The sequence below is a fragment of the Microcebus murinus genome, chromosome 5 (genome assembly GCF_040939455.1).
Source record: "Microcebus murinus isolate Inina chromosome 5, M.murinus_Inina_mat1.0, whole genome shotgun sequence".
NCBI classification, from domain to species: domain Eukaryota; kingdom Metazoa; phylum Chordata; class Mammalia; order Primates; family Cheirogaleidae; genus Microcebus; species Microcebus murinus.
Window position 1 is genome coordinate 20,972,540 of NC_134108.1, and position 22,016 is coordinate 20,994,555.

Consider the following 22,016-nt stretch of genomic DNA (forward strand, 5'->3'; position numbering starts at 1 on the left):
TGTTTCTCTTTTTAAAAAATCACACTGAGTTCTTAGTTCCAACTGAATAAGAAATAAATTCTTGGAACATGACCCATTCAATATCTAGGGAATGCTCATGGTAGTCACTAGATGGGACAAATTCTAAGATGTTTTTCAATGATTCCAGGTTCCTAGCATTCATGCCTGTGAGTGTGGGCTGGCCTAGCGTTGCTGCTAACCTGTGCTACATGGTAAAGTTGATGGGCTGTCACTTTTACAACTAGGCTAGGTAAGATTGTGACTTCTGTTCGCTAGCAGGCTTCCTCCCTTGCTGGCTCTGCATGCAGCAAGCTGCCATGTTGGGGACGCTCACGTGGCATGGACTGAGGGGGTATCCTCTGGCCAACAGCTAGCTAGAAACTGAGGCCCTCAGTCCAACAGCCTTTGAAGAACCGAATCTTGCCAATAGCCACGTGCACTTGGAAGCGTATCTTTCCCCTAGCAATCCTTCAGATAAGATGCCAATCATAGCTGATATTTTTTAAAATTTATTTTATTTTATCTTTTATTTGTACAAATTCATGCGGTACATGTACAATTTTGTTACATGCAAAGATTGTGTAGTGGCTAAGTCAGGGCATAAGGGGTATCCATCACTGGAATAATGTACATTATACCCATTAACTAATTTCTCATCATCCACCCCCACCCTTGTGAGTCTCCATTTTCTATCATCCTGCTCTCCAGGTTATGTGTACACATTGTTTTCTCTAGCCAATGCTTTGATTGGACCTTGAGAGGCCCTAAAACAGAAGACCTAGGTAGGCTATGTCTGGACTCCTATTTACAGAAATTGTAAGATGATAAATGTGCATTTTTTTAAGCAGCTAAGTTTGTGGTAGTTTGTTATGGAGCAATAGAAAAAACTAACTAACCAAGTATACATTCATCTAACCATTGTGATCTTACCCATAGATGTTCAGGTTAGCCCAAAACTGATTCAATGGGGCCCTTAATGTTGTTTCAGAATAATTTTATTTACCCTCTCAACTTCTTAGCACATTAAGGGATTTATCAAAAGTTTCTCCACTGTCACTGAACCTCTCCATTCTCTTCATGTTCCATCTATTCAATTATACAATATTTTGGGTTCCTATACTGTTATGTTTCTGTACTGTGCATTAAGAAAAAGATGAACTAGATGGTGAGACCACTCTTAAGTCTGGAAGAAGGGACAGCATTCACACAAATATCTGGTCTCCAAGTCAGAAATAAGTGATGTTTGTATGCATAGTCCTAGGATGGGACTCAAAAAAGGCCAGAAGGTGCAGTGCCATCTGGGGCCAGAGGAGTCATTTGAGTATACAGAACTAGAAAAAACAATTAGGAGGCCAGAGAATGTATTTGTTTATTTAACAAATAGTTATTAAGCACCTATAATATGCAGCACAATGCTACTCTCATGGAGCTTACAGTTCATCTGCCCCAGAAGTCTTAGACATGGCACTGCCCTAAACCTACACCAGGCCTAAGTTTGGAAAGTCCACTCTAGTTTGCAAACAAAACAGCATCAGGTAGGCTAGTTTCCAAAGTTTTCAAAATGAGATTTCCATGGCACATGTAAAAAAGTATATGTATTAGTTTCTTAGAGCTGCTATAAAGATGACCATAAATTGGGTGGTTTAAAGCAACAAAAATGTATTCTGCCACAGCTCTAGAGGATAGAAAATCTGAAATTAAGGTGTTGGCAGGGCTGCAGTCCCTTCAGAGTCTCTGGGGCAGGTTCCTTGCTTGCTTCCTCCAGCATCTAGAGGCTGGCAGCAGTCCTCGGCTTCTAGCCACATCACTCCAGTCTCTGCCTCTGTGGTCACATGACTTCCATCCCATCTGGGTGTGTGTGCACCTTCCCTCTGCCTTTCTCAGATAACTTCCCTCTCATTCCTCATATAACACCACTTGTGATGGCCACTTGGGCCCACCCAGGCAATTCAGGATAAGCTCTTTGCAAGAGCCTTAACTTAATCATATCTTTTTGCCATGTAAGTTAATATCACTGTTTGCCATAACAGGTTATAGTCACAGGTTGTGGAGATTAACACGTGGACATATATTTTTGTTATAAAAGTTTACATTTCAATATAAATTACTCAAAGTCTTTAAGATGTATAACTTCCCCATTTGGCATTTTAGTTAGCCCATGCTCAGACCAGGGTCATTAGCATGAAAACACTGAAAACAGAAAAACTATGTAATTCTTTCAGGGACAGGAGAAAAGGGTGGAAGAATATGAAAAAAATGCTTCCTATTCCAAGGCCAACTTTGACAGGGAAAGAAGACACAAGCGATAACAATTATGGAGAGGAGCCAATGAGCCCAAGGCCTGTGCACAGAATACACAGAGAGTTGGGCCAGCCCAGGTGACCACACCTGGTGCTCAACTAGCAGGGGTGCTCTCCCTGCTTGGGACAGGCCCATGGTGCCTGCCATGCTCACACTTTCCTTTTTCTAGACTTTTTATGCATGGTTTGCCATGCCGTACATCTCATGATTCCTCTTTCCCAAAGCCAGCTGGACAAGTAACCAGTGTTTCATGCAAAGACAGCCTTCTGTAAGCAGGCAGTGGCCCTTATGGTGGCCTGCTGGTTGCAATCTATGCCCAATGGAGGGGCATCACATGAGATCATGACTGGTGGTGACTCCCCATGGCATTCTTTCTTTCAGAGGATTTAAATGTGGGGCACACAAACAGCATCAGTGTGGGCTGGAGCTAAAGCACAAGACACAAGAAGAAGGCAGTCAGCAGAAGCCATGAGACAGTAGAGGCGCTGAGAAAACCCAAGCTATGAAACAGAGAGTTTGTAACAGCGGCAGAAACCATGAGCCAGAGGTGCAGTAGGAAGTCCGATCCAGTAGAGTGAGGAGCAGAGACGGAAGAGCTAAGTATTAAACTCTTATGTTGCTGTCGGATAAAAGGACCTACCGTTCAGTCCTGGCATTGGCAATGACCAATGTTCACTTCTCCAGGAGGCCTGGCTGTAAGGTGCATGGCTGCTTTTATTTCCACCCTATATCTTTGTGCATCCTACCATACCCATGTTGACTTCAGTAACCCAAGCTTGTTTCTTTCCCATAACCCGAAAGGACTTAAATCTCAGCCTGCATATCCAACATTGCTGTCAACACACGCTTAATAACTAATTATTCCATCACTCTGATACTGACAGTATATGAGGAAATAGCTTCAAACCAACGTTTCATCCCCACAAAAGATGTCTGTGTCAAAAGACAATACCATACCTGGAAGTGGCTTTAGGATTTTCTTCAGCTGTGGTCATTAACATCTAGCGTGAAAACACTTTTAAAACTGCAATGTATTTAAAACTGACAAATGACTTTGTGGTAAACTTGTCCTAATTTTTTAACACATCCATACTATATAATCATGTATTTACTTTTAATTAAAAGCCCCTTTTACAAACCAAAAGCAAATATGAGTGGGGGGGGTTGGTCATTTCATTTCCCTCTAAAGAACGAACCTGCCCTAGATGCTGAAAACTAGTATTAGATGACACACTGTCCTGCTTCAAGTTTTTGGTAAGTGTTTTAAAACGGTGGTTTAATTTCAGATCTATGATGTTCTTGACATTTGCTCTGCTTTAGAATCCTTGAGGGACTTAAAAAAATATAGTTGCTTATGCTTTACTCTGTGAGATTCTGATTAAAGAGAAATTCAACTAACTGATGGGGTTGTGTAGAAAGTGGGGGAGGAAGTATGCCTATTTTCTGCCTTGATTCAAGAAGCATTCAGTCGACTGAACTAACTCACAGAGTGGGACTCCTGGCTCCGGATGAGCTGGCCTTGTGCATTTGCATGGCTGCTCTGTGGGTGGGAGATACCGCCTATTTGATTTTCATCAATGATCCCTCTCTGTTTGCAGTGGTTACCCAAAAAAGCTGTTCTCTGAGGGTGGTGGGGGTGGGGGTGTGGATTTCCTCCTCCTACTCTCCTGACAAAACCACCCAGGCCTGACAAGCAACTGAGATATGGTCTTTAAAGGAATAAGCTGTAGCTTGGTAGCTATAATTATACCTGAAATTTCCGGGTACTGGGGACAGCCTCCTGAGACATAAAACTGCACCTTTATGTGGGAAAGCAACGTCCTTACATGAGCCAGGTGAACCCTAACTGTTTCCATAAAGGCACTCAAGGCACAAGACTATCAATATCTTCCCTTGGCTTTAAACTTACATGTATATATTGGTATGTACTGGTAGCATTTTTTCCTTGTAGGAATAATGCAGAATTTTTAGCTCCATAAATAATATTTCCAAGGCTCATCAAAACTCCATTGACTCCCAATGGCCATGAAATACTCCCAGGAGACCAGCATAGAGTACTTTTGCAATAGATGCTGCAGCTCAGCATGGCTCAGTTTGCCAGGGGTAGAGCCCAGTGTGGGTCGTTAGCACTTCACCTGTGAAGTAGCAAGAGCCTTTTAGTGTTTGGTGAGGCTCTCGTGTTTTTGCAGGAAAAGCCAATGGGATGTGCAGAGATAAAGACCTCTTGAATCAGATCCACCCAGGTTCAAACCAGGTCCTACCATTTGCCTGCAGTCTGATCTCAACAGTCAATGAACATCTCTTTAGGCAGTGACCAGCTATGAGTTCCTAGGCATGTTTCTTAACCTTTCTGTGCTTCGGTTTCTTCATGTATAACATGGGGATAATATTAGTAGTGAAGAATTAACTTTACCCAAAGAGATGTCTGGCATTGCCCTTGGCTACCAGAAGGTGCTGTCTAGGCCCTTGGAATGTCCTGGCTGATAGAAGTGTCTTCGTTTGCCTGGGGCTTCTGCTAACAGACGTCAAACCATGTGAATTATATTGGGGCCTTTAAGCCACTTAGTATCTGTCCTGCTTCCAGAAAGGACTGGAGACTACAAGTCAGCAGCATGGCCATATGTAATTGAGTCCCCCAAAAGCCCTAGACACCAAAGTCAGGTGAGCTTCCCTGGTTGGCAATATTCTGTTTGTATTATCATGCACTGTCACTGATGTCTGTAACTCCATGGGGAGATGACAATGGGAAGCCTCACCTCTGACCCCTTCGCGGACTCTGTTCTATGGGCCTCTTTCCTTGGCTGATTTTATTCTGTCTCTTTTTCCCGTAATAAACCATAACCATGAATGTAACACCGTGCAGTGAATCCTGAGAGTCCTTCTATTCTAGTCTATTTTTGAACCTGAGGGTGGTCTTGGAACCCCTGAACAAGCAACTGGTGTCAGAAGTGAGGATGGTCTTTTGTGAACACTGTTTGTGGTTAGCTAGACCTTTTGGATTCTCTCATATAGTTGTCAAGAGGATTACATAAGTTATTTTACATAAAACATGAAGAACAGTATGTGGCATGTAGGTTGCTCAGTAAATGTAAACTATCATTTTATGAACTTCACACACAAGCATTTACTTATCATTTCTACATTGTACACTTACTATGTGCCAATTTCTGGGTTGAATGGCTCACAGATTGTCTCATTTAATTCCTAACTAACTCTAAGAGAAAACTGAATGAAACTTAGAGAACTTCAATAGTTTACCTAAGTTGAGTCAATTAGTAAGCAGAAGTCAGGACTTAACCCCTGAGTTTTGTGACCTGAACACATACCTATATACTTTTAGCTGATAAGCTATACCGCCTCGTAAAATATCTCTGTTGAAGGTATTCATCAACTACATTGCTGTAAGGATTACAGATGATGTCTGCACGCTCCCATCAAAGTATCCAGTAAATGGGAGCAACAGCCCCATTTCCGGTGTTTTTCCTTGCAGGATAGAAGCATTCAAATCATTCCATAGGAAAAATATGGATGAAGAGGCCCACTTTTGGGACTGTTTCATTGACTGATAGCAAAGAATAGCACCTTCATCCCAAACTTGTTTATTTCTTTTCAAAGCAATTATCATTCTGTATGATGATAGCTTTGGGAGGGGCAATATTTATTCTTGATTGGATTTTGTACTGACATATGAAATGAATAAACATTTTAGTTTCTGAATTAGAGTGTATCGAATTCCATTATAGTATCAATAAAATGAAAGAAGCAGTAAATTTAGTACAGAGCCCTGGGGGGAAAAATCAAATCACCATGAAACTCTACACACTCAAAATCTTCTCTGAAAGTTGTGTTCCTTTCTTTTTTATAACTACTTTTTTATTTGTTTTAAAAAAATCCAGACGCTGGATAGTGGAAATACTTACCACTAAAAGAGATCTAATAATACCTTTCCATCTACTTTGAATAGTTGCTGTGAGCATCAAATGATATAATGTGAGAGAAAGTATTTTGCCAAGTATCCCATACAAATATAAGAGATGATCATAATAGTAACTTGGGTAATGTTCAATGTTTTCATGAAAAAACCCAAAAACTTTACTCATTAAATGGACTTTGAGAAGGGGGAACTCTTCTCCCACAACTAAAATTGATAATGGCTGTTGGTCCTTAATGATGCTACTGTAAAAAGAGCAATGTTACAGATTTGTTTCTTCTTTGAAGGATGAACTATTAGATTAATGACTGAGCGTATCCCTTCATACAGTGTTTATTTAAATATAATAACTTCTTGGAGAGTAACTGTAAGTTCAAGTGATTTGGGTTGTGAGAAAGGCTTTAGCGGTAACTATTAAATATTAAACTAATAAATAGCTCGGCAAGCTATTTAGCTATTTGGGGGCAGGCACTGCATTTATTCATCTTTGTATTACCAGTGCTGACCAGAGAAAATAAACAGGTTTCAATTCATGAGCCAACTGTCATGGTTTGAGATGATTTGCCTGGATTATTGAGGTAAGAAAGATTTTGCTGCCAAATCCAGGCTTGGCGGGGAAGAATTCTGTGATTGATTAGCTATGTCTGTGTTGGAAGCTGGAAGGGAGATTTATGTGCCAGGTATGCATCCTTCCCATCCTTCTCATAGAGGTGTGGGCTTGATAATGCCTGCTGCTTGGATGGGGAGTGCTTCTGGTTCAGATGAAATGGACATTTAGCCACAGATGAGCCTGATAAGCACAGATTTCAAATGCTAGTTACTTTTTTTCCTCTCTAAACCTGTCTGTCCAGAAAATCTCCATCCATTAAACCCCGCCCCCACTCCCCATACCATAAGGGATTTGTTTTCCTATCCCACCCTCAGTGATAGTAAGGCAGTAGTATAGAGCAGTACTTCTGAACCATAGCCAGATGGCAATATAGAATTCTTTTTCTTCTTAATCAAGTGTCAGAAAGTCTCCTTCCTCCACTGTCAATACTCTAACAATACCTATGCTACCACTGTCTGCTGCCAAATAAAACATACAAGTTAATCTGGGGTGACTTAAGATCAGATATCTTGAAAGATGAGATGTCACCTGGTTAAAAGATTCCTGGCATTCTGTAGTCTAGGATACTTTATCTAGTTATTTTTAACTGGGAGGCCATTTAATGAAAGATAGAGCTAGGCACAGAGGACACGAACAAATGGAAAAACACATCATGCTCATGGATTGGCAGGATCAACATTGTTAAAATGTCTATACTACTCAAAGTGATTTGCAGATTCATGTCATCCCCATCAAAATACCAACACCATAGTTCACAGACCTAGAAAAAATAATTCTAAGCTTTGTTTGGAACCAAAAAAGAGCACGGATAGTCAAAGCAATCTTAAGCATAAAGAATAAATCTGGAGGCATCATATCACCAGACTTTCGTACAATGCTACAAGGCTGTAGTAACCAAAACAGCATGGTATAGGTACAAAAATAGAGACAATGAAACAAAAATAGAGAACCCAGATATAAAGCCACCTCCCTATAGCCAACTGATCTTTGACAAAGCAGACAACAACATACACTGGGGAAAAGAAGCCCTATTCAATAAATGGTGCTGGGAAAATTGGATAGCCACATGCAGAAGAATGAAACAGGACCCGTATCTCTCAACACTCACAAAAAATTAATTCAAGATGGATGAAAGATTTAAATGTAAGGCATTAAACCATAAGAATTCTAGAGGAAAATGTAGGAAAACTCTTCTAGATATTGGCCTAGGCAAAGAATTTATGAATAAGACCCCAATGGCAATCACAGCAACAACAAAAATAAATAAATGGGTTTTGATTACACTAAAAAGTTTCTGCACAGCAAAGAAAATAATCAACAGAGCAAATAGACAACCTACAGAATGGGAGAAAATATTTTCAGGCTATACATCTGATAAAAGGCTAATAACCAGAATCTATAAAGAACTTGAGCAAATCAGCAAGAAAAACCAAATAATCCTGTTAAAAAGTGGGCAAAAGATATGAACAGAAGCTTTTCAAAAGAAGATAGACAAATGGCCAATAAACACATGAAAAAATGCTCAACATCACTAATCATCAGAGAAATGCAAATGAAAACCACAATGAGCTATCACCTTACCCCAGTGAGCATGGCTTTTATTAAAAAGTTCAAAACAACAGATGCTGGCGTGGATGCAAAGAGAAAGGAATGTTTATACACTGTTGGTGGGACTGAAAATTTGTATAACCTCTACGGAAAACAGTATGGAGATTCCTTAAAGAACTAAAAGTAGATGTGCCATTTGATCCAGCAATCCCACTACTAGATATCTACCCAAAGGAAAAGAAGTCATTTTATCAAAAAGACACATGCACTTGAATGTTTATTGCAGCACAATTCACAATTGCAAGGATGTAGAATCAATCCAAGTGGCAGTCAATTCATGAGTAGATTAACACAATGTGGTATATGTATACTATGGAGTACTACTCAGCTATAAAAAAGGATGATTTAATGTCTTTTGCAACAATTTGCATGGAACTAGAGACCATTATCCTAAGTGAAGTATCTCAAGAATGGAAAAACAAACACCACATGTACTAATTGTTAAATTGGAAGTAACCAATGAGCCACATGTGCACAGAGGGAAATAAAACTCAGTGGAAATAAAGCAGGGGGGAGGCAGGGGGAAGGGAGGAGCAAAAACCTACCTAATGGGTATGATGAACACTATCTGGGGTTATAGGCACACCTATAGCTGTGACTCAAGCATTACAAAAGCAATCCATTTAACCAAAAACATTTGTACCCCCTTAACATATTGAAATTACAAAAAAAAAATAAGATAGGGCTAGGGTTACAAGTAAGTGTATTATTATGGGGAAGTGTCTTGATAATTATAAGAATGCATAGGGCTTCCTTTTTGTTTTCTTTTAAACTTCTGTGATTGTTATTTTCACCATGTCATTTGGCATTGCAAGAATAGCATTCCTGATGACCCATCCTTATAATTATTTGGCTTTTATTATCTTCCTCTTGAGTTGCTTTAGATAAACTGTGAATGTTCTAGATACAATTAAAATTCCACACTCAATAAGCCTTTAGCATCTACATATGCACCTGCAAATGTTCCCCATCATCAACTATTTATTAAGGACTGAAAAGAAGCTAAACCAAAGATTATTTTAAAAGGAAGGGAAGGCATTTTTACAAGCCCCATGGAGGATGGAAATACTCTCTAGCCTGGTCTCAGGGACCTGCTTTATCTGCCACAGACTTCATGTAGATCCAGGATGGAAATAATGTTGGCAGGACCCAATAATTCCAGCAGATCGTCCATCCAGGGCATCAGATAGGCAACAGGCTCAGTACCAGCATTTCATCTTCTACAGACCACACACGATCTGGTTTAAGAGAGACATTTACTCCAGGACAAGCACAGGGCTCTCTGTGGGGGCATATCCTCAGCCATTGTGTCACATGCCCCTCTTGCAGAGGTGTGTTAAGACCTTACCATTTGTATGAAATACAAGTATCTAGTTAATTGGTGCTACACTTATCTTTCCCAGATTTTCCCAATTAAAAACAAAACAAAAAAACCCCCCAAAAACTAGTTTTACCTGTAGGTGCCATCATTCTGAGACTTCTTGGGTACATGGTGACTAAGCCATCCCTATAATGGCATTGGGGGTAATCAACTTTAACAGTGTAGCTGAGTCAAAATGACCCATGATCTAGAGTTAGAACTGGATGTAAATTCTGCCAATCACTAGCTATGAGGCTATGAGCAAGCTATTTTATCTCTTTGTATTTTTACTAACTTTTTCATCTGACAAATGGGGTAGTACTGCCTTCCCCTTAGAGTTGTGAGAATTAAACAAAGTTACATATGTCAACTGCATTTTATTATTGTTATAGATGTATTATCATGCCCTTTGATTTGAGTTTGGTCATAATATATACATGATTTTGGTTCTGTCTTTTCATATTACATACCAACCTGTCACTTGTCCTAAGCTTGTTTTCCCTTACCAGTGACTAGAATCCCTTGTGTTATTTCTGAGATTTGGCTACTTTCTTATGCTAGAAGTCTTGCTTCTCCCAGACTGACTATACATATTCCTCACACTGTCGTTACTCAAGCTTATTCCAAGCTCTTCCCTCTATGACTTTTTCTCTTTACCCTGGAGGAGGAGATATGTTGACAGAGATCAAAACAGAGCCACGTGACCTTGAGATACACAGGTTGGGTATCACTTATCCGAAATGCTTGGGATCATAAGTGCTTCAAATTTGGGATATTTTTGGATTTTGGAATTATCTGCATGTACATAATATATTGGGGATGGGACCCAAGTGTAAACATGAACTTCATTTATGTTTCATATACATCTTATACACAAAGCCTAAAGGTAATTTTACATAGATTTTTATTAATAATAATTTTGTGCATGAAACAAAGTTTATGCTAAGCACTTATGTGTGGAATTTTCCACTTGTGGTGTCAAGTCAATGTTCAAAAATTGTCAGATTTTAGAGTATTTGGATTTTGGATTTACAGGGATGCTCAACCTGTATTGCGTAAATGCTCTGTGCTTTGGTTTCCTGATCTACAAAATAGGGAGAATAATAGAATCTATCTCATAGGGTTGTCCCGAGGATTGAATAAGTTGATATTTGCAAATTCTTTAGAATAGTGCCTCACACACAGTGAGCACAGTGGAAGTATTTGTTAAATAAAAGTGAAATGAAGTGAAACAGTGGAGCTTTTGATAGGAGGTATAACAGCAGGGCTGCAGGGAAATAAACTTTCTTTCCCTGGCTCCTTTCTGTTTGTCTGTCAATGCCTCATCCCAGAAGTGGTAAGAGGATGACAACCAGTCTGAGTTTGGACCTGAGGGAGAACTTGTCAGGCAAGTCTGGTCTGAGAGAGGGATATAAACAAAGAGGTAGAAGGACTCCAAACAGTTCTGAAATGGTTCAGAGTCTTGTTCACAGGGGCCAGGGACTTCACATAGGGATTTGGGCTAGTTTTGTGCTAAAATAGTGTTTCCGAAATATTCCTGAGTACTGTCTCTTTCAGGGGCTCTCTTGAAGCTTTGTTAAAGTGACATTAACTTTGAGCCCAGTATATGATCGACTGTAAAGGCTGTGAGTTTTCTGGAGTTTTTCTTGTTGTTGTTGATTTTTATTTCAGATCATTTTTCTAATGCCCTCTGAAGATGGATAGAGGTTCTCCAGCTAGCTTTGGAAATGTCAGGCCAATGTTTATAAGGGAAAATCTATAGAAATCTGAGAACTTCTAAATAAGCTGAGAGCAAATAGGAATGCGTATCGTCTCCACCTGAGGAGTAAATAACTCTTCATGGGAGTCCTTTAAATCAGATACTCAGAGTGTGTTCTGTGGCCTGGGCACTGGCCATGGGTACAGAACTATGGAAAGACAAGTGCAGGAATGGAGAATAAGCACTCGGAAACTTCTTTAGCAATTTGACAATTGAATTTAATAATATAAAATTTTAGGTTTGAACATTGGGACTTTTTCATTTTCTTTTTCTACTTATTCGTTTTTATTGTATTTTTAAAATTTTGGCTCATGACAGATTAGAAATTTTTTTAAAACCGAAAAACCATGCAGGGAGCGGTGGCCCATGCCTGTAATCCTAGCACTCAGGGAGGCCGAGGCGGGCGGATTGCTCGAGGTCAGGAGTTCGAAACCAGCCTGAGCAAGAGCGAGACCCCGTCTCTACTATAAATAGAAAGAAATTAATTGGCCAACTAATATATAGAGAAAAAATTAGCCGGGCGTAGTGGCGCATGCCTGTAGTCCCAGCTACTTGGGAGGCTGAGGCAGGAGGATTGCCTGAGCCCAGGAGATTGAGGTTGCTGTGAGCTAGGCTGACGCCTCGGCACTCACTCTAGCCTGGGCAACAAAGCGAGACTCTGTCTCAAAAAAAAACAAAAAAAACCCCACCAAAACTAAAAAAAAATGCTCCCTCATCACTGATAGCTCTGTGCTGGGAAAATTCCACTAGCCACTGGTCCAGAGAGAAGGAGCAGGGATTGGATGATATGAGCAATCTGTGATTTCATAATTTCATGATCTGAGGCAGAAAGGGGTGTCTGTGATTCATATGTTTTATATGCCTCTATCAGGCTTATTAAAGGAAAAATCTTTATAGAAATCTCAGCTATTATCTTGTTAGCATCAGTAGATTTGCCACTCCTAGCATGATAATCCATGGGCATTTAAATATCTAACAACAGGATCTAACAATATCTAATTTCAGTTCTCATTCTGTCACTTAATACCTAATTGGCCAGGGACACCCAGGTCCTCATTTAACTTACCCAAGCTAAACTTTCATTGTCTGTAAAGTACGAAAGTAAAACTTATTTTCTAGGGTTGCATCTATGCAAGTAGTCAGCACTTGTGGAGTATTCACAATTTGCCAGGCTTATAGGAACATGGAACTACCCTGTATATACTCATTAAATCCTTACAACACCCCTCTGAGGTAGTTACTATTTTCTCCCCTATTTTGTAGATGATAAAACTAAGGCATAGATGGATTAAGTGACATGCCCAAGATCATATAGCCAGGAAGCAATGAAACTGAGATTCAAGCCCAGGAGTCTGTTCCTTAAATCCTTGTGTCATACTTTCTTTCATGAGTAGTTGGAATAAATGTTCGTTCCCTGCTCATTTAGTGTAAGCCCATTTTAAGTGGCCTTAGGTAGTGGCTCAATTCTATGCAGACCCTCATGTGTTAGATGTACCTAATGCTAGGGAGACCTTCTGCCTCCACTTCCCCACTTCTTGCCACATTTCACAAGTTGTAGTCAGGTGAGATATCCTGAGCCAGACAGTTAATACAATGAAGCCAGGAGGCCACTTGATGAGTTCCAGTTGTCTACACAGCTAACACATAGGTCACCACTGCTCAGCTTCTCACTTTGCTTACTCAACCATCCATTTGTTCAACATTCACATTTTGAACATGGACCGCATGTCAGGTCTCATGATAGGACACGGGAAAGGCAGGTGGAATGACACACACCTCACCATTAAGAGGGTAAAGTTTGCTGGGTAAGATGGGTGTATAAACAAGGATGCAGAAGTGGGAAAATGAGAGGGAACAGGTTCACATGGTAAAAGAGGTGAGGAACAGAACAGATGATCCTTCCTCCATTGTTTAGGAGCAGTGATTCCAGCCAGGATGGCTCCTCAGCTCCTGGCAAGCAGTCATATGCAAGACCCACCACCTCCTCTATCTGGAGCCACAGCCACAGTCTAGCCCAACAAAGGAAAAGGGCACAGTGGCAGAGTAAGTGTGAGTCCTGAAGGTTTTAACATTCATATCTGCTGAAAACGGTTCAGAGAACTTTAACTTCTATTATGAGAGTCCTCTGGACTAGACTGCTCCTCTCCTACATTTCAACTCTGAATGCCTCTTGTCCTCCTCTTATCCTCTAGGGCTGTCCCAAATGTCATTGCACCTATATGTCCTCCCCTCACCTCCACCTGCCTCATTCCAAGCAGAACTGGCCAGCCCATTCTCAGTGCTCAACTGTATTCTGTGCATACCCTTGGCAAAGCCCATATTACACTGCAGTTACAGTTGGAAATGCACAGATCTATAAAATTTGTGCCTGTGGACGGTCTGTGTCTCAGTCATCTCTGTACCATGGTGGCCAGTTCAATAAAGACTTGTGGATGTCTGAGGTTCTTTCAGGCTGCCCCAGTGAGTGTCAATCTGTCTTGGTAATTACTTCTATGGTGTCTGGATTGAAGAGAAAAGGGAAGTTGTAACTGCTCTTCTCCATTTCAAATACAATCCAGTCATGGGGAGTTCATAAGAGTCTCCTAGTGGCAATCATATCCCCTACATTTCCCTTTTAGGGTAAATTCCCTCTGATAACAAAATCTTTTTAGAAAACAAAGGTTTTGCCTCAGGACCTATCTTTCATAGTACCCACAAACTAACTAGTCTCACTCATTACGGTTTCTTCAAGTGTTCCAAGGAAAGCTTTCTTCAAGCTTTCCTAGGGCTAAATGACCATTGCTAGAATATCTTCTTCCACCCAACTCTCTGTGACAGACACCTGTAATTGCCTACCCACTTTTTTTCTTGCAAATCAAACACAGTTTTTTTTTAGCTGATGGAGATTCCATGATCTTAGAGAAAGCCCTCCCTCAGATTCAAAGGACAAATTATGATTGGTTTGGGCTTGTCATTTGACCCAGGTTTAGTAAAAGAGATAAAAGGAGAAGTGGGCTGGTGGAGAGCCCCCCTTCCAGGGTGAAAAAAAAAATAACCAAAAAACAAAAACGAAAATAAATATCCCAGTTTAAGAGAAAGTTTTTTTCTCCTATGGCTTCCTTTCTGCCTGGGTCACTGTTAGGAGAAAATAATTCTGGGAAAAACAGAAACTGTCTCGTAACCACAAGACCATAACTTAGAGGATGAAAGGCTAACACCAAGGGTAGCAGATTAGAAACCTAGAAATGGGTCTTTGGTGACATTGTTGAGCAATAGAAATAACACCAGCAACACTTAACCCACTGACTTCTTTTTACATGAGAAAATAAGTTCCTAAGTTTTCAAACCATTGGTCATGTTTTGTTACTTGCAGTCAAAAGCTTTCTGGTTGATATACTTCTTAAAGTTCTCTGTCCTGCTTCTCTCATTAATCCAGACTTAGTTCTTTTGTCTCTTTCCACATTTTTAAACTCTAGAAAAGTTCCTTCGAAGCTAAGTTCAGTAGAGCAGAAATTATTTCTCCAGAACTTGAGGTAATCTTACATGTTATCTCTTCAATAGATGAAGAAACCAAGGGAAAGATAAGTTCAATGATGGCCAGAATATACATAATAAATATTGGATATATACACTAAATAAATATCTAGCTCTTTTGATTTCTAGTCTCCCAAGTGTCCCAACATACTGTAAAGTTGAACTCTGAGATTATCACACAGTAGCTCAGGAATAGTATCTTTTTTGACTTTATAGCCCCAGTGTCTAGCACAATGCCTGCACACCGTATGTTCCTTGTAAAGGTTTATTAAATGAGTAAATGTAGCTCCAATGACATTATCAGCTCCATGAGACAAGACTTCTTCATCATTGAGTTCTTAGGGTGCATGGCACATAATTGGTGCTCAAAAATATGTGTTGGGTAGATGAACAAATGGGAACTGCTAGTAGATGTGTGATACTGTATTTGAGGCCTGAGGGGTTAATTAGTTAGTTAATGGCATTGAAATTCAGAGCAATGGATTATAAATATCAAGGGGGGGATAATATACACAAAAGTTAAACTCTTACACTCTGGAGCCAGGCATCGGGGTGTAGATTTAGGTTCATCACTTACTAGTAGCATGGTCATGGCAAGTTACTGAACCTGTCTGAGCTCCAGTTTCCTCCCATGCAAAAACCAGGCTGGTATGAGTACCTCCTTCATTGGGTTTCTGTGAGGATAAAATGGAATCATGAGTGTACAACATGTAGCACAGTGCCTGGCATGTAGAAAAAACTTAACGGCTATTATTATTGTCTGGTTTTGTGTGTGGGGTTTTTTTTTTTTTTTTGGTAAAAATAAAAATTTTTTGGTACAAATAAAATTTCTTAAGTAGGTATAGAAGAGAAATGTGGTTTGGAGCAGACAGAGCAGTGTCATTCAGGTTGACTTGATGCCAGTGTGTTTTCGTTGGGGGTGGAGGGCACTTTTGGTTTAGGTAGCTCATTTTGCTTACAGTTTGAAGAGGGAAAAAGCTAGGCAGATGGCACAGTGACACAAAGGACTGGAGCCTACTGTTGCTAGAGGTTGTAAAAGTGGAACCCCACGGTTGCCAGCTTGGCCGAACTTCAAACAAGTCCCATAAAGAGTGTAACTCGCTCAAAAGGGGGCAGGAACTTGGTGTGAGGCTCTCTAAAGTGCAAAGAACAGCATCATTATATTCATGGCAGCTTGACTCGGTGCTGGGTCCTGGCCACAGGCCGATGGGAAGAGGGTGACAGAGAGTCACAGTCAGCGCACCTCATGGAGGGACTCCAGAGATTGAATCCTTTGAAAACCCCTGACTTCAGAACCACGACAAATTACCAACAGATGGCGTGAGTCACGGAAGCGGAGTCTGAATGAGGCATCTGCAAACACACGGCAGAGGCCCTGCCCCGCTGGGCTGAGCCGGACAGACACAGGTCCCGGCCCAGATGGCTGCGAAGGTCACCGGGAGGGACAGCAGCCGTACACGCTCAGCTCCTTAGAACTGGCACAACCCGTAAATCCCATGGAGGCTTCCAGGATTAAATAAAATATAAACCGAATAGCCTGGTCAGGTAAAAGCTCATGCTTCATTTTGGGTTTCTTAGTTACAACAAAATGAAAATGTGATGGGGTTCAGTACACATTACCCCCCAAAATTTTAAGCTGCAGGAATTTGAGAAAATGGCACAAGCAGGATGGTCCCCCTTACCTCCCCCTGACCCCCACTTCCCTGAAGCAGATCATAAAACCTGGAAAGGATTTTCTGGCCTTCCCCTAGATCCGGTCATGTGACCCTCATCGGAGAGAGGTGCCTTTCTTAGATCTGGAGGAAAGGGACATCCTGATCTTTGAAGACGTAGAGAAGAATCTGAACAAACAGGCCTTGCTATGTGTCCTTCAGTTCATTACCATGAGATCATGCTTCTTAATCCAATCATACATCTCTACAACTAGCCACTTCTTCCTCAAACCTAGCATAAAAAATACACAGGTTTCCCTGTTTCTTCGGGTCTTCGTTTTTCTTGGCTCCCGTGTCACATAAAACCTAAATAAATCCGTGTGCTTTTCTTTTGTTCAGATATCTTTTGTGACAGGGGCCTCAGCCAGGAACCTAGATTTTAATTCCCCTACAAAGGTATCAGGGAAAAGGGAGGGAGACAGGAGGCTGGAAGCACAGGACGCAGAACACAGGGAGGCATTTAGCAGAAAAAGGCCACTGTTTTCCATTCCAGAGTTTATTAGATACACTCCCTTTCTCACACACAGGTTTAGCTTCAAGTCAGAAAAATCCTGTAGATACGTACATTTCCCACGTATTTTCCCTGCCGTATTCTATAAAACACGGCCACATGCGAACAATGTGAAAACATAGCTATACAAATTTCAGATTTTTTTCCTTTTATCCATCATTGTAGAAACACATATTAAATTAAGTTTAGCTTAAAGCTGTCTCCTTACATATTTTTAGTTTGGCCTAAAGGTTTCTCTGTACATAGTGAACTGAAACCTAAGTGGATGCGTAAACAGGCTGTAACCTACTCTTGCGCCAGTCACCGGGTTTTGGCCAATCGAAGGTGGCCAACTGACCAAACCCTGTTCAAATAAGGCAAAGGCTGAGCTGTAAACAATCCAGCTGCTTCTGTACCTCACTTCCGTTTTCTGTTACGTCACTTCGCTTTTCTGGTCCCTAAATCTTCTTCTACCGTGAAGCAGCGCTGGGGTCTCTCGGAACCTGTTCTGGTTTAGGGGCTGCCTGATTTGCGAAGCATTCTTTGCTCAATTAAACTCTGTTACATTCAACTTGTGTAAGGTTTTTCTTTTAACACACATAACACATGTCCTGACAGAGAACTGCAGTGATAAAAGGAAATAGTGAATTCTATTTAGTAAAAAAAAAACCCAAAAAACAAAACAAAACAAAAACTTGCACAGAATAAAGTCCTCACAGCATCTTGTTTGAAGAAAGATCCTGTCTTCTTAGTTTCCACACCACCTCGAACATACCCTAGAACTTACATTGTGTGACCGTTCCCCGATTCTGCCAGGAGGATTTCAGCTCCTCCCACACTGTTCGTCTTTGAATCCCTGGTGCCTGGCACACCATCTAACTTTCAGTGGGTCCTCATTAGTGACTGAAGAGTGAGTGAATGCACACAGGCAGGCCTATGTAGGAATAACTAGGTGCCCCCACCCCCAAGAAGGGAAGCCCATTTGAACTCAGGGCGAACGAACAATCCTTGGCCACACTCAGAGACGATCTGATTGACGTTCATTTCATCGGCATCTCCCACATGGTTTTCACTCCTGTTATATATCATGGAATATTCGCCACTAGTTTTAATTAATTTCTAAATTAAAGGGCCAAACATTTCTCTTTCACCCCATTATCAATGCCGTTGGTTTAGGTTCTTGAGTCTAATTCCAATCCATTCTTCTCTTTTATAAAAGTATCCCAATAGGGATGCATCTGAGGAACCCTCACTCGACCCTTTCCAAAAAGAGCACTTGGAAATCTCAGGTAAATAAAAAGGAGGACTCAGCAGTCAGCCAACGCTGTCTGGATGGGTTCTTTCCCTGCCCCTTTTCTACTTAATTTCTCCAGTAATTAAACTTTTTTTTCCATATAAAGAAAACAACTCCTAGTCAGCTCTCAATCAATATTTTCTTCTCTTTTGAAACAAAGCTCCTGAAAGGCATTTGATGCTCCCGACCAGGTGGGGAAAGTCTGAAGGATTTTCTCTTTTCTTTGGGAAAGCCCCTCAGGGGCACTCATGGTATTATCACTAATCACTCTAATCTACCTTTGAAAGAAGGCAATTGACAAAAGCAACAGGAGTTGACCTCATTGTTGCAATTTTCCTGAGCAAAATTCTTTTTCTTCTTTTATGAGTGAGTGTGTGTGTGTGTGTGTGTGTGTGTGTGTGTGTGTGTGTATGTGTGTGTGGTGTGGAGAAATTAAAAGAAATCTTTTACCTTTGAAAAGGCTAATTGCCTAATGTTTTGTTTAACAGTGGGAAAACCTGTGGAAGTCCAAGTCTCCCTCTCCAGATACACTTTCTATCCTACCTCCCAGCAGGATGGGCAGAGGTGTGTTGGTGGGGGCCGGGGTGGGGGGCTCTCTTTGTAGTTTTCAGAACATCACTGCCTGCCGCTCAAGCACCATGGACAGATGCCAAGCAGACACTTGAGCTGGCTTCCTAGCAAAGAAAAAGACTTTTCTAATAATTACTAACTCAGTAAGCTATGTACATGCTAGAGGAAGAATAACAATTATTTACATCCCGCACAGCAGAGTTAAGGTGAATCCCCAAATACACACATCATCAGGGTTCCTTTTCCACCTTCCTCTTTATTATCTCTAACCATCCCCGAATTTCCTGGGATCTAATTTGAGCAAACTAAATGAATCACCCAAGGTCACATAATCCCAGGACTTGGTTTTGAAATTTAAGATTTTAAAATTTAGGTTATAAATTTTAGATTTAAAAATTTAGGTTTTAAATTTTAGATTTAAAAAATGTCTGCAATGCCGGACAGAGCCACCGCACCGTCTGTGCCCCAAGGTGGTGGCCATCAGAATCACTTCAGCCTCAACCATTCTATGGGCTGTGGGGACAAGACGGTTGGGTGGCTCCTGGGGTGGGGTCAGACCCCAGTTTTACTGGTAGACACCACCTCTACCAGGGAGGGTGATATCTTGCTCTGGGCATGGCCTCAAAGCTTGCTAGCTGCTCTATGTACATTTTAGTTGCCATTATTTCGCTGGGGGGACTGGCATAGGTCTGGGAGCTCCCAGAGCAGAAGAAAGAGGAGGCATGGCCAGCATATGATTCTGAAAGAACCCCAATTTAAGTGTCTGTGTTCATTTGCTCTAACCTCCACACATAAACATTTACTGATATGCGGCACTTTGGAACACAGACCGGGAGAGCTAACGTGGTGCCATGGAGCAAAATCGGCAGAATGAAAGGAAAAAGAAAGGACCCTGTGAAATAGGCAATCCTGGGGGAAACAGGAATTCAGGAAGCTTGTCTTCTGCCATAAAGTGAAAAGGGAGGCAAAGAACTCAATTATAAGCAGGTTAGGGTGATTAAATGTGTAACCTATCTAAGACATTTGCCTTTTTAGAAAAGACAACTAGAGAAATCAATTGTTACCTCAAAGGAAAGACACTATTATCTGCAATTTAGGGGTAGAAGCATCACACAGAAAGTGTTTGGGGGATGGTACGATAGTTCTCTTTGATATATACCTTGATATATACCTTATATTAAGGACGCTGGCCTGGACATATGCATGTGCTGACGGGACATTGCCTGTGTAGGGCGGTTTGGTGGCAGGTGGGGTCTGTGTGACTAAGAATTGCACACCATGAGCTGTTCAGCCTAAGCCTAATGGTGTCTGGACCCCAGCATTTTTTCTCTTACAACTTGATCTTCTTAGTCTCTCTTCTACCTTGACCTTAATTCTCACTGAGGCTCAGAAGATAATAAAAACTCATAAAACACTGCAAGTTGAGAAGGGCTGTCTACTCATTGCTGGAGTTTATATGACAGTTCCATTAAGCACAGAGAAACACAACAGATTGAGAAACACCACCAGCATTTTCTTCACTGTGTCTCCCCTATTGATCCTTCAAATGGTTGCCAGCACAATCATTCAAAAACTTCAAATTTGATCTACATAAAATCTGTCAAAGTCTTCTGAATGCCTTCCTGATTCAGTTGAAACTCCCAGAACTATTGGCATCTAATGCCTTCATGGTCTCATGCCTGACTATAGTTTTCTTTCATCATCTACCAGTTACCCACATAGAGTCTGTGCTATGGACATACCAAAGAACTCACAATTTATATATATTCTGGGCTTTTCCTCTGTCATCTATACCTGTGCTGTTAAATACAGTAGCCACTGGACACATGTGGCCATTGAGCTCTTAGAATATGATTAGTTCAACTTGACATGTGCTGTTCAGTGTAAAAATACACACCAGATTTCAAAGATTTATTTTAGTACAAAATAAAAAATGTAAAATATCTTAATAGTTTAAAAATATTAATTACCTATTAAATGATAATATTTAGGATTTATTGAATTAAATAAACTATGCTATTAACATTAATTTCATCTCTTTCTAAGTCTGTTTAATCTGGTTCACATTTGTGGCTTGCATTATATTTCTGTTGGTCTGTACTGGCCTCTAGCTAATGCCCTACTCCCTCAGCTGAGAGAGACCCCTTTTTCACTTTGTCCTTGAGGTGGTTCCTCTGCATCCTATAGAATGTAGCTTAAGCATCATCTCTTCTGGGAAGCTTTACCAAGTTGAGTTAACGTCCCTCATCTTATCTCTGTTTAAAAAGATTAATTGGCTGGGTGTGCAGTGGCTCACACCTGGAATCCCAACACTTCGGGAGGCAGAGATGAGAGGATCACTTAAGGCCAGGAGTTTGAGGCCAGCTTAGGCAACATAGCCAGGCCCTGTCTTTACAAAAGATAAAAAAAAAAAAAAATTAGCCAAGTGTGGTGGCTCATGCCTGTACCTGCTACTAGGGAGGCTGCTGAGGTAGGGGGATTGCTTGAGCCCAGGAGTTCGAGACTACAGTGAGCTATGATCATGCCACTGCACTCCAGCCTGGGTGACAGAGCAAGATCTTGACTCTTAAAAAAACATTATCATAATATCTTATATTGTAATCACCTATTTAGGTGTTAGTCTCCTTGACTGGCTTAAGCTCCTTACTGGAAAAGACTTTTTCTTCAGTATTTCTGCATTAGGCACTGCCACTCTGTGAATGCTTGCTCAATTCAATAAATGCCATTTCAAACCTGAACATCAATGGTATGCATTCATTTATTCTCTAAAACACATATTTAATGAGCACTTGTTATACACTGTGAGAGATACAAAGAGGATATTGAGTTGAAGAGACTTTCCCAAGGTCATGCACATGTGATGTGATT

General features: G+C 40.8%; 1 protein-coding gene across 4 annotated transcripts in view; it reads right to left on the minus strand.

Annotated features, from left to right (window-relative positions):
- The window catches only part of AIG1 (androgen induced 1), a 229,551-nt gene that overhangs the window by 69,128 nt on the left and 138,407 nt on the right, over positions 1-22,016 (minus strand). For 2 of the 4 annotated variants that reach the window (XM_012759727.3, XM_012759726.3), the window contains exon 4: positions 15,660-15,756. The exons of the other annotated variants lie outside the window; for them this stretch is intronic. In XM_012759727.3, the coding sequence (XP_012615181.2) occupies positions 15,660-15,756 (97 nt within the window). The remainder of the gene's footprint in view (positions 1-15,659; positions 15,757-22,016) is intronic. 4 annotated transcript variants of the gene reach the window in all.